This window comes from Trachemys scripta, chromosome 11 (assembly GCF_013100865.1).
Source record: "Trachemys scripta elegans isolate TJP31775 chromosome 11, CAS_Tse_1.0, whole genome shotgun sequence".
Classification (NCBI taxonomy): domain Eukaryota; kingdom Metazoa; phylum Chordata; order Testudines; family Emydidae; genus Trachemys; species Trachemys scripta.
The window spans coordinates 62,983,897-62,996,934 of NC_048308.1; the positions used below are offsets into that span (position 1 = coordinate 62,983,897).

At 42.8% G+C, this 13,038-nt stretch overlaps 1 protein-coding gene across 12 annotated transcripts in view; it reads left to right on the forward strand.

The window, feature by feature from the left end:
* The window catches only part of UNC80 (unc-80 homolog, NALCN channel complex subunit), a 181,021-nt gene that overhangs the window by 81,791 nt on the left and 86,192 nt on the right, over positions 1–13,038 (forward strand). For 7 of the 12 annotated variants that reach the window (XM_034785311.1, XM_034785316.1, XM_034785312.1 and 4 more), the window contains exons 23-25: positions 1,462–1,674; positions 6,691–6,862; positions 9,978–10,111. In XM_034785311.1, coding sequence (XP_034641202.1) covers positions 1,462–1,674; positions 6,691–6,862; positions 9,978–10,111 — 519 coding nt within the window. The remainder of the gene's footprint in view (positions 1–1,461; positions 1,675–6,690; positions 6,863–9,977; positions 10,112–13,038) is intronic. The other 5 variants (XM_034785315.1, XM_034785322.1, XM_034785319.1 and 2 more) reach the window with 1 other exon arrangement.

Consider the following 13,038-nt stretch of genomic DNA (forward strand, 5'->3'; position numbering starts at 1 on the left):
CTTAAAGCAAGCCCAAAAATAAATTTGGAAAAATACATACAATAACACTGAAAAAATTACATTACTGCCAAATAAACCCTCAACATATTCATGAGGGAAAGCACAGTGTTGCTTAAAATCGGGCACTTTAAATCAAATTCAGCTAAGATAGATATCATTTCTCCCTGTTATGAAAAACAAATTTTCAGTACGTTGGGACACATATGAACAAATTTTGCTTGAAAAAATTAAGGCAAAAATTTTTCAAACTTGGATACCTAATGTTAGGGCTTCAGGTCAAATTCTCTGCTGGCATTAATTGGCATAGCTCTGCTGAAGTCAGTGGAGTTACACCGATTTATACCAGCAGAGAATTTGGTCCATCCATGTCTAATTGCTGTCAGCACAGATTGTGCTGGCCACCATTTCAGCAAGCCTCCATGAAAGCATCCACACCCGTGTCGCCTAGGCAGAACAAATGACGGTGCATGCAAATGCTGGCGTCTACGTGCCCAAACTGGCATTTTTGTCTGCAGTATTTTCAGGCATGCTGATGTAAGCAGGTTGAAAATTTGGCTCACTACTCTGGGGAAAGTTTCAGCTGGAATCAGTTTTATTTTTTGGCAGTTATACAAATTTCTGGATAAAAGGGTTTCTAATGAAGTAGGGAAACAGACAGTTAATTGTAGCATAGCTCAGTGTGCTGTTACCATAATAGATAAAGAAAAACACAGTGTCAAGAAGAGGCTATATGCCTGCCTTGATTTGCATACGTATGTGTATATTTGTCTATGTTGTCACGTTATTTGCAAAAACCAACCAAATTGTTTCAAAAGAAGTGATCATTGTGAGCAGGACGAACTGAGCAGAAAATGTAAGTGCGTTATATTATATCTGTGTGCACACAAGTGAGAATTGATGTATTTATTTATATTACTGTTATTCTCTCCCTTCTAGCCAACCCAAAACATCTTAAGCATTTATATTGGTGTGTTGTAGATGTAGGGGCCAGACATGCCATTCACATCCGGATCTGAACTTTCCCAAGATTCAGGGGTGTTCAAATCTAGGGGTTTGATTCAGGCACATCTCTATTTATTTCACACTCTTAGCCAGCCCATCTTGTCTGTCTCCATTACGAGTGAGGTATACCACCAGTTACAGAAAACAGGGGTATCATTAAAGATGATTCAAAGGCAATAAACACCCGTTATTGCAACCACATTAATACCAATGTGGATCTTTGCCTTCCTCTAGTGGCTGAACCAGGTATAGAAATTTATATCTGATCTTGTACCCTAAGTAATAGATGCAGAAGTCATGGGTTTGATACTAGCAGAGAACCTGCCTAAAGGATCATCACACTAACTGTGATCCTCCAGAGATAGCTGCTTTCCATTTGCAAACCAGTCCAGATAATGCCATCTCTTAAGTTAGATTGGTTGGTTCATAGTTTTTAATGTAATTTTGCAAACATTTCAGGAAGCTCCCGTAGTGGCGAGAGCAGCCCTGTTTCTCGAATGTGCTCGCTTCGTTCACCGCTGCAATCGCGGCAACTGGCCAGAGTGGATGAAGGGGCACCATGTGAACATCACTAAGAAAGGCCTATCCCGTGGACGTTCTCCGATAGTGGGGAACAAACGGAACCAAAAGTTGCAATGGAACGCAGCCAAACTCTTCTACCAGTGGGGAGATGTAAGTTTTCCCCTTTTTTCCCCTTTAAGCTAAAATAATCAAATGGCAATCAAATCAAATGGAGTACAGGGGCTCGAAATGTAATGTCCTTCCTCCTAGCATCCACTTTAGACACGTAGGTCCAGATCCTCAGCAGGTGTAAATCAGCCTGGTTCGATAGAAGCTATGCTGAGATATACCTGCTGAGTGCCTGGCCCTTATTGGAAGCGGCATCATGCACCTGTTAGCTGGAAATGCAGGGGAAAACTGCACTCATTTTTGCTCCTCATTTGTTGCACTGCAGAGGTTCCAGCATTTTGAAGCCTGTGTATCTGGCTTTAAGTGAGTTTTGTGTTACCTTCCTGTTTTAATAAAAGCAAAGATATAGTATAATGAGTGTCAGGCCAAACAAAAAATAAATACATAAATTGGAGTTTGTAAATAAAATGTTCCCCAGCCTGGGGTCTTTATGTGAGCCTCTCCACATGGACAGCCAAACAGATCCATTGTCCCCTAGGTTAATTCAGAGACTGTTCAAGGGCATCTGCTTCAAAAATCATTAAAAACAAATCAAGGTCTTAAAAAAATACAGGCCCTTGATGTAATTGCTCTGCACCTTTCAGGAGAGATCCTCAGCACAGTCTTGCTCCTTCTATGTCTAATCTACCCTATTTGTGGAAAGGACAGGGATTATATACTCCTTTTATTTCCCATCATGCCTTATTCCAGGAGAGGACTGCCTACATGGCTGCCTTGGTGGACTGCATCTCCCGGCTTGCTCTTTTCTCCAGGTTCTGAGAGAGAGAGAGAGAGTGATTGGCTGTAATCACCAGGAGCTAATTTGATCCCTCCCCATGGAGCCAGGGTCAGCAGCAATATGAATTTCAAACTGTTTCCTCCCCACAGTCAGGGCATCCACTGTCTACATAGGGTGACCAGACAGCAAGTGTGAAAAATTGGGACGGGGGTGGGGGTAATAGGAGCCTATATAAGAAAAATACCCAAAAATCGGGACATCTGGTCACCCTATGTCCACAGGATTTGTTAAAAGCTACGCTGGAATGGAATATTGCATGGTCCAGGATGGTTCCCCTCCCAAACCTCAAAGGGCCTGTGCATACTGTCGCAGTGATTTGGTACTTGCACTTTTCCCCCCTAGGCATTTTCATCCATCTCAAGGTGGGCTTTTCTGGTTTCACAGTGACAGACTGAAGGAAGCCTCCAAATCTGTGACTCTGGAGAACTAGATTCCAAAGACCCAATGTCCATGATGTGAGAGCAACATTTCATGCCAAGGGACCTAGTTGGTGTTATTGCCAATGAGCAGACACTGAAAACGAATAATTCATTAACTCAATACAAAGGCCCTTCAGTGTTTTGAGATGCTGGGCTTTCTCCTGGCCCAAGGTAACAAGGAGTGGGCCATGGAATTCTGATGGCTCTGGCTTCCATTGGCGCTTGCTGCATCCCTGCTGATTTAGCAGATAAGTAAATACACAGAATTTGCATCTGTGTCAATACTTTTATTTAAGCAAGTAGTTGCGTGGGTCAGGACTAGCTATCCTGCTGAAGAAAGGTAGAAAAACCTGCAGCAACAGAGATCAGTGGCACTCTGCAAGAGAGAGTTCAGGGACAACACCCTTCCACTGAAATTGGAGACATTTCAGGGTTACTCCTCCATCCCCCTTCTCCCAACTCTGGCCCACTCACTTACAAAGGAGAGCTGTGAAATACTGAGGCGGGAGGAGCCTGTGATTTACCCCCTTTCTTGAAAGCTAGGAGATGTCTTTAGTGCCTCCTTTCTCTTCACCCTGTAATATTAATAACAGATTTGGGTTACAGTCACCAAAAGTGAAACCTCCCCCATGTCCCCAGTGGTATGGGTGATGTTCGTGACGGGCATGGTGTATAAAGGCAGCAATTACTCTAAAGAGCAGCTTTGCAATGGTAAAAGGCTGTGGTTCTCATTAGCCTTCAGATACATTCTGTCATCACTCTAGGTTATAAGGACACTGTCAATGTTTGGGGCTTGGGGATTTTTATAGCTTTCAGTTTATTATTTTTTAGCTTCTGTTTTATTTCTAATTCCCTTTTGGAGGCTTTTACATAAAATGTCTTTCCCTGCAGCAAATATTGATTTTTTTTATCTTATGGGTTTCAAATACAGCAGGAGCCAACATAGCTCTCTTGTGTTTACCTCTCCTGGCTCCGTACAACATGTTTGTGGAAATGTGCTCAGCTCTTGGAGTAGAATTTTTGAGCTAATTGCTTAGCAGCAGTCATGCAGAGGGAGCACACTCTTATTATTAGTATTTATTAATTATTATTTGCACCGCTCCCTCTCTTTTTTTACTTTATTTTGAAGTAGGGGAAAATTCAGAGCCAACTCTTGACAGTGCAGCGTTTTCCCCCTATTTAACACCTTGTCTGGTGCTCTTGAAAGGTGCCATATTGACATGCATCTCTGGAGACTTAAGTCTTCTGTTTATCTACAGAGCCGGGGCAGCGTGGTCAGCACCTCACTTTGACCTAGGACCGTTTTCTTGGGGATGGCTGAGGAGCACACAACACATTTCAGGAGGAGGCTCCAAAGGGAGCTTTTGTGCTGTCTCAATCCTGAGCTAACTGTATGCAAGGCTGGTCCACTGGTGTAACCTGTGGCAGCAGCTTAGAAGCTGTTTTAAATTATTCTGGCTACTAATGACCTCAAGAGGCCACTGTGCGAGCTGGGGGTTGCCTAGGTAAAAGGAAGCTCAGGTCACATCCCTTCACCTGACCATCCCAACTAGGGAGCATAAGAGCCACAACACCCAGCTCTGTGCCACCAGAGGTGCAACCCCGGCTCAAGAGCCACTTCGCAGTGGGACATGAAGCTTCTGTACCCCAAGGGAGATTCTGGGCCGAAGTCAATAGGATTGAGAGGGCAGGTCACTCTCCAAGCCCATTTAGTCCCTGGCCTCTTCCTTCAGACTGCCAGCAAGGTTGCTGAGTTGTGCTAATTGTGGGGATGGTTTTTCTGGGAGGTACACTTGAGCACTGAGAGTCATTCAGATACCGCGGTGGGGGATGCCATTATAAAACTCTGGTTAGATAAAGAATTAGTCTCAGGCCACCAGACCTAACCTACCAAATAGCCCTCCCATAATAATGACTTTAAGTCTCTACTGACCTGGGCAGGATTCAGAATGCCACTAAAAGTGATGAGCCCATTACTGATCCCCTGAATTTGCCAATCCAGTCCCACCAGTGACATTGTCTCTTTAAAAGACAGACTTTTCAGTGTGTTCTGGTCAGTCTAGTCTATCATTGCCTGTGGCTTCTTTTGTTAAGCTGCCTTCTTCTACTTGGAAATATATTGCTCCATCCATTATCTAGGCTAGCCCAGGATAACTCTGGCAATCAGTTCCTATTAGGAATTCAGTACAAATTAGCATTATTAGTTAGGTTGCTGTGTAATTATAGCTGATTGTTATATCATCAGTCAGGGTAGACAACAGAGCAGTAGTAATGAGTGGTAAATTTACTGCATCTTTGAAAACCAAACAAGACATTTCTTCCTTAAATAACTGAAGTGAGGAGAGAGAAAATGCTATGAAGGATTTAGAGCTTACTCAGCAATGTGTAACCTCACAGATAACTGAGATTGACAACCATCCAGATCAGCTTGCAAACCACACAGTTCCACATTCTCCTATCACATAGAAGAGTCTATCATCTCCATTTAACAGCAACTGCTTAGTAGCAGTGGGAATGAGCCTTAATCATACCTATTTGTGACTGCTTTTCTTTCTCTGCTTCACTTCAGTTTAGGCAGATAAATTCTATGCTGCTGGTGTGTCAATTCTAAGATTCAAAGGATCAGAAAATCAGCTTTAGTCTGTCTCTCAGGAACACCCTCTAAATCCAAGAGGGCCTCAGTGCCAAATTGTTATTAAAACAAAGAAATGACTCCCATTTGCTATCTTACAAAATGATGCTATAGCAAAGTAAAATGTTCTGTGTGATTTCCCGGTTCTCTTAGATGTACATTGCTTACATACAGCATCACTTCAGAAAAAACCTCGGGAGTTCTGAAATGGTCTTAATGTTAAGCATTCTGCTTGCTAATTGACCCAGCTGTGGCATTGCCCTCAGAACCTCCACTACCTTAACATTCGGTAACGAGGCCATTAGAGCGGTTTTGTTTGTTTGTTTGACTGGAGAAAATTTTTTTTTTAGGTTTATTTTTTTCCCTTCAATGGGAATCTCTCTCTCCTAGCTGCTTATATGCCCCCCCCGCCCACTATCTGAGCGCTTCACAATCTGTAATGTATTTATCCTCACAACGGCCTGTGAAGTACGGCAGTGCTATTATCCCCATTTTATAGATAGGAACTGAGACATAGAAAGGCTAAGGGCCAATTTTTTAAAGGTATTAAGATGCCAAACTCCCTTGAAATCCATGGGAGTTAGCTGCCGAAATGTCTTTCAAAATCTGGGCCTAAGTGATTTGCCCAAGGTCACCCAGGAGCAGAAAATTCAACCCCCGTCTCCTAAATTCCAGGCTGTACCCTAACCACCAGACCATCCTTCTTCAGCAGAAAATCTTCAGCAGAAGGATGGCACATATCACTGCATAATTTTGATGGAAAAAGAGGCAGGGGAAGGAGGAGAGGTGGTGGGAAGAGGCGAGGCTGGGGGAAGGAGTAGAGTGGGGGCGGAGCCTGGAGCAGGGTCGGGGGTTGAGCACCCCCCAGCAGTTTGAAAAGTTAGCGCGTGTGGTTTCAACCAAATATAAAACACTTTTTCCAAATTTTGATAAAGTTTCAGAATTTTGACCAAAAATGGAAGAAAATATTTGCAATTTGTTCAGTGGTGATTCCATCCCTCCCTCCCAACCCCACAGTTTTCTCGATTGCTCTAGTGATTTAAAAAAAATGCCCAAATGTTTTGTTCTTAACATGAAATTTCCAGCTGCCTCAGAATGGGCAAGATCCAGGTGAATCCCCTCCGGTCTTCATTCCCTTGTGCTTTCTTTTCCTTCCTTCTTGCTGGCAGGCAATTGGCATCCGACTCAACGAGCTGTGCCACAGTGAGAGTGAGAGCCCAGCCAACCTGCTGGGCCTCATTTATGATGAGGAGGCCAAGCGGAGACTGAGAAAGGAGGATGAGGAGGAAGACTTTTTAGATGACAGTAAGGAGACTCCCTTTACTACAAGAACCCCCGCTTGTAAGAACCTCTGCTTTAGGAGCACTTAATTTTTCTTCTTCTCTTTCATATTCTTCCCACCCAACTGTATTCCCCACCAATTCCCTTCCCCTTCTTTCTGTGCCTGATGTAAAATATACCATATGAGTAGGAGCAATAAGAGACAATGAAAAGAATAGCATCTAAAACACAGGCAAGTGCGTTGCAATTACTGTAGATTGTGATTATAAATAAATCTGATCAATCTTTTATATCTAGGCTCAAGTGCTTGTACACCATTCTGACTCCCCTTCTTCAAAGACATCCTCGCCAAAAACAAAAAACCACATTTTTTTCAAAATCAGCTACATCTGAATGTTCTTAATATTGACGGACCAGATCCTCAGATGGTGTAAATTGGCATAGTGGCACCAAGTACTTTGGATTTAAGTATTTTAATTTCCACGTATTGATTCTAACACAAAAATGTGTGAGGCGGTACAGAAAGTATCATTAAAAAACATACCATGTACCGAATTGCTGAAATAAACACATTTTAAGGACGTTGACAGATTCTGAAATCGTGACGTGATCTGTAATCAGAATAAAAATCACATCACATACAGACATAGGCTACAGGTGAAGATAGCAATGAACATTATATCCTCTCCAAACACCATTTGTATATGTGTGGTCTGTAATGTACTGGCTTGTGTGTTTGTGTACTGCTGTTTTTCCACTGGATGTAATATATTAGTGCTGTTTATGTATCTATTGGCTTCCTTTTTGTGGTTAAGGAGCTGCCCTTTTCACTGCATAACGGCCACTCTGCTAGAGGCAATGGAGTTGTACTCATGTGAAATCACTGAGAGAGTGGAGAATCAGGCCCTAAGTATCTGAATTTCCTTCCCAGCGCTTTGTAATATGCCATTTGCTCCTGACCACAGTGCCTTAGCCTAAGTGGCCATGGGTGGCTGTACTGGGCCAAATTCTGCCTTATGCTGGTACACATGAAGGAGTGGAATGCACAAGGGATGGAGCCTTCCCCTACATAACTTGAATGACCCATGAGGCTAGGTGGAACTGCAGTCCCTGTATCTGAGAAAGCCTGGACTGTTCCATTCCTACTCCACCAGGGGTGCCAGGTACTCCGAAAAGACAGGTGGGTAGGAGGCAGGGCCACTGTGTTGGATAGGTCGATGGGGGAAGCTGGCAGACAGCACCCCATGAAGGAGTGTAGAAGCAGGAGTGTTCCCTCTACATGCCAGGGAGTTCAGAATGCCACTCAGCCACCGCACTGACTTAGGGTACATCTACACTACAGCGGGGAGTCGATTTAAGATACGCAAATTCAGCTACGTGAATAGCGTAGCTGAATTCGACGTATTGCAGCCGACTTACCCCGTTGTGAGGACGGAGGCAAAATCGACTTCTGCCGCTTTTTGTCGGCGGCGCTTACTACCACCTCTGCTGGTGGAGTTAGAGCGCCGATTTGGGGATCGATTGTCGCGTCCCAACGGGACGCGATAAATCGATCCCCGAGAGGTCGATTTCTACCCGCCGATTCAGGCGGGTAGTATAGACCAGACCTTAGTCTACACTGGGTGTTCTGCTGGCATAACTATGACGGCCAGCGGTGTGAAAACAAATCACACCCGTTAGCCGAATGTCAGCCAAATCCCCAATGCAGATGCAACTATGCTGACAGAAAAGTGCTTCTCTCCACTTAGCTAATTTGGAGCAGAGGCAGTTATGCTGGCAAAACGCCTTCTGTTAGCTTACACTGCGTCCCCACTAGGAGGCTCTGCTGGCCTAGCGCTGCCAGCCAAGGCTCTGCAGTGTAAACAACCTCGTAGAGCTTCCCCTAAGAACCTATGTGGGCTCCAGTGTATCTGCCTGTTCAGATCATTTTAGTTCCTGTGAACTCCATCACTCATGCCAGGTGAAATAAACAAGGAGCCTGCAAGCGAGGCAAATGTAATCAGGCTTTGTCTGGTAGCCTATAGTGTCCTCTCTATTCCTGAAATGTTCCCTTGTTTGTTCAGTTTCTGCATGTTTCTTTGTGCAACACGACAGGATGAGATGTGAGAAAAACCAGTGGGAACATTTTTATCTCCAAAAGACTTTTGGATGGTTCATTAAGTGACAAGCCCAAAACATTCCAAAAAAATCAGCATTTTAGTTTCATTAGTAGTTTCAAGAGACCCCAAAACAACTACCAGCTTTTTTTCCTTCTATATATTAGCCCAAAAAATTCTTTGCAAATTGGTCAAGGCCACAAGAACACTTCATTGTCTTCAAGGTTTGGATGGGTGTTGGACCAGTTGAAAAATATCATGAACATAGATTTTGAAGCCGAGCATATAGACTCCATTTCAGCAAAGCCACTTACACATGTGCTTAACTTTAAGCATGTGAGTAGTCCTGTTTGTGTAAAGTCAAGCACGCCTGTAAATATTTTGCTTTGCTGAATCCCTTTTTAATGGAAATTTTTACCTTACTGATTTCCAAACACTTGATGGTGCAATAACTGCATGTTTTTGTGCCATCTCTAAATGACATTTGTATTCATTATGTAGAACAAAGTTGCAGGGCTGCTGCCCTATTTAGACTTCTGGACAGTTATTAACAGTAGGCACAGTACTTGTATGTTGACTGTTCACAAATATGTGCATGATTTTTAAAAAGAACAAGCGTGACAATGATGCTACCCTTTCCCAAGATTATTGCCATGATAATCTCACTTAAGATGACTGCTGATTTGTTATTGGTTTGAGTTCATCTTCATTGAGGACACAAGCTTAGCCATAATTGCAATCTATTTGGCTGAATGCAAAGGTGTAAAGGGCATAAGAGTATCTGTTTCTAAATCTGTGTTATTCTAATATATAGTTTTGTATGTAGAGTTTATATTTTGAGACCACTTTAAGTTAGCAGATGTTTTGATAACATATCACACGGTATATGGGATTTGTGCTGACAGATAGATAAGTGCATGGATCTGTCCTTTTAATATTAGAAAAGGAATATAGGAGTCTAGAATTTAATCATAACACTTTTCATATGCACCTTGCATTGTGCACCATGTGTGTCCATCAATTCTTGGTTCCAAATTTTGTATCGTGTTTTCTCTTACCAAGCAAATCTCATTTCCCAGGCACTGTGAACCCTACCAAATGTTGTTGCCCTTTTGCCCTGAAGATGGCAGCATGCCAACTTCTCTTGGAGATCACCACCTTCCTTCGAGAGACCTTTCCGTACATGCCCAGGCCACGTACTGAGCCTCTCGTGGTAAGTGAGCCATAGGAATTAGAGATTAAGAAGTTCCCATGAGGTTATTTTCCTCATACACCTGATGAAAAGGATAGATTGGTGGCAGGGATTTAATTGCAGTGAAGTTTCCACAGAAGGCTGAACGGTTAAGACACACCATTCCTATTAATGTTAATGAGAGTCACAGGGCAGGTCCATGCTACGGCCGGGATTAATGCTCTTGAGATCAATCCACTGGCGGTCGATTTAGTGGATCTAGTAAAGACCCGCCAAATCGACTGCAGATCGCTCTCCAGTCAATCCCTGTACTCTACCCCCAACGAGAAGAGTAAGGTAAGTCAACGGGAGATTTTCTCCCGTCGACCCCCCGTGGTATAGACCCCGTGGTAACTCAACCTAAGGTACATCAACTCCAGCTATGTTATTCATGTATCTGGAGTTGCATAGCTTAGGCGACTTACCGCAGTAGTGTAGACATAGCCTTAGACCCAAATCTCAGTACATCACTAATAACAGTTTACCTGACAGGCCGACATGATGTGGCATCACGGCCATGAGAGTTTGAAGTTGATTGCTAAAATCTTTTACAGACCTCCAATGGAGTGAATCAGCCAAAGGGAAGAAATCAACATGGCTCTTTATTGACATTTTCACTATGTAATAAATGGCAGCGTTACAAAACTGTGTTACAAAACCACAGGGTCTTAGAGGTGGAAATGCATCTTACTAAAACAGATATGTTGAAAGTAAGAACATCCTGGGTAATTAGGATCTGTAAGGATCTATGTCTTTGAGCCAGACAGAAATGCTGCCGATTAATTATTTTTCAAACTCTGCTGTGGGGGAAGAAGAGGAGGACTTGTTTATAGTTTGAAACTGGAAGAAAACTTAGTCTCACTGTGTAAGAGTCTATCAGAAATAATATCGTTAGCCTGATATTTTGAATCTTATACAAGTACTGAACAATTATGGCCCCATAACATTCAGGAAATAAAATGAACTGAGTGTTATGTTTTGAGTTAGAAATGGGTTAATGGGGGTTTCTTTGCACAAAGAAAACTTCCTGGCTTGCTTGTACTTTTAAAGAGAATTGGGTGTATGAAGATTTGGTTCCTTTTTGCTGTTGTTGCTGATAAAGCTAAGTTGCTAGCAGAGCAGCTTTTTGCAGACAAAAACCTGGATAAGAGCCGGAGTTAAGTCTGCAGTGAAAACACCTAAATGAGTGGCTGATTCTGAGATGTTCTAAGCATTTGTAGATTGCTTAGAATCTACAAATGTCAGTGGGGCCTTGTCTAGACTAGAGAACTAAACTGTTTGTACCTGAACCAATAATGATGAGCCAGTTTACCCACAAACAGTTCACTCCATCCAAACTAGTCGGGCTGAATTGCTTTAAGTTTTGCCTTGTGTCCAAAATCGTTTCAGTTGCAATGTGATCTGAATGCCTCTCTTACAGTTCCTGAGTCATCTACCAGAAGCAGTATGTTGTGGGAGTTTTCATAAAGCCAGGGGTACACTGGGAATGGGGGGGTGGGCAGTGAAAGATTAATCGAACCCTTTCAGCTAGTCTGCATCCACATTTGTTTAGACTAAACCAGTTAAACTAGGATTTTCAGCGCTGCCTAATGGGGTTGAGGTGCCCAATTCCCAGTGAATCAAGGTGCCCAACAAACTGATTGTTTAAGGCTGGAAAAGTCATTGTTCTTATCACTTATTATATCATCTGTTAGACCATTTAGGAGGTTTTCTAAGGGGCTGCAAAGTGTTCTACAAGTGTTCTAAGGGCTGTAACTGGTCTAATTTCTCTCATGCAAAGCAGTTACACATGTTCAGCACCACTAAGTCTGTAATGTTTCTACTCTTTTGTATGTTTGTGTATGTTTTTGTGTTTGGGAAAATTCACTTTTTTCAAAGCAGCTTTTAATGCAACAGAACTTCACACACCCCTATTAACTCCTAGTAACTTCAGTAGGAGTTACAGCTGAGCACCCATGGGCAAAATCTCCTGAGTGTGAGAAGATAAACTTATATTTCCTCATGATTAACTTTTTGGATTGTTTTAAGACAGTTTACTACAGAGATAGTCTATAGGCAGACCGTGTGCCAAATCCGGACCACCAGATGCTTTTGAACAGACCCAAAAATCTTTTTATTTACTTATTATCATTATTGTTATTGTTTTTGTATTATTTTTTTCTGGAGTCTGGACCTTGACTATACATTGGCCAAGAAATTTGGACCTTGACAAAAAATAATTGATTACCCCTTGTTTACTATAACACCTCTTCCCCTGTTAAGCCTGACAAGTAGCTCTGCCATTTTACATTTCTATACCCTAGTGGTTTTCATGCTGAACAGTCTCCAAGGTATCAGTGTCACCAAGTGGATGTTGTGAATAAAATTATAAATGAGTGGGGCTTTTTAACTGCACTCATTGTATGTGCTTCTCGCCAGCCATTTTGAAAACAGAACCCTATGTGTTTAACCTGCCTTTTTTACAGTCTCTGCTAAGGGAAATGGATGTGTATATCTGAATACTGGTATAATTGTAATGTTGCCCCTTTGGATCGAATGGTTAGTCAGTGTTCAGGGCATTGCTGGGTTGTTTCTGCCAGGAACAGAAATGGATGATCCGAGTCAGGCACTGTCCTGTTTGTTTACCAAGAAAGCACACACATTCCTGTTTTCTTGAAAGCAGCAGAAACAAACAGCAGGCAGTTTCCTTGCTCACCATTTACAAATTTGCCTCTCTAGTCAGCTCTGTGCCCAAGGAGCTCTGTCTCTCTACTCTCCGTGAGGGCCATGCTCATGACTGCTTCTCTTGCTGTCTGCTGGCGTTTTCTTTGTTTTTCTGCCTCTGGCACGTACACGCACACATACACATGCACACGTAGCCTGCTGCAACCAATCCTCTAACCTCCCTGTGTTTGCCACCAGTCCCGGGA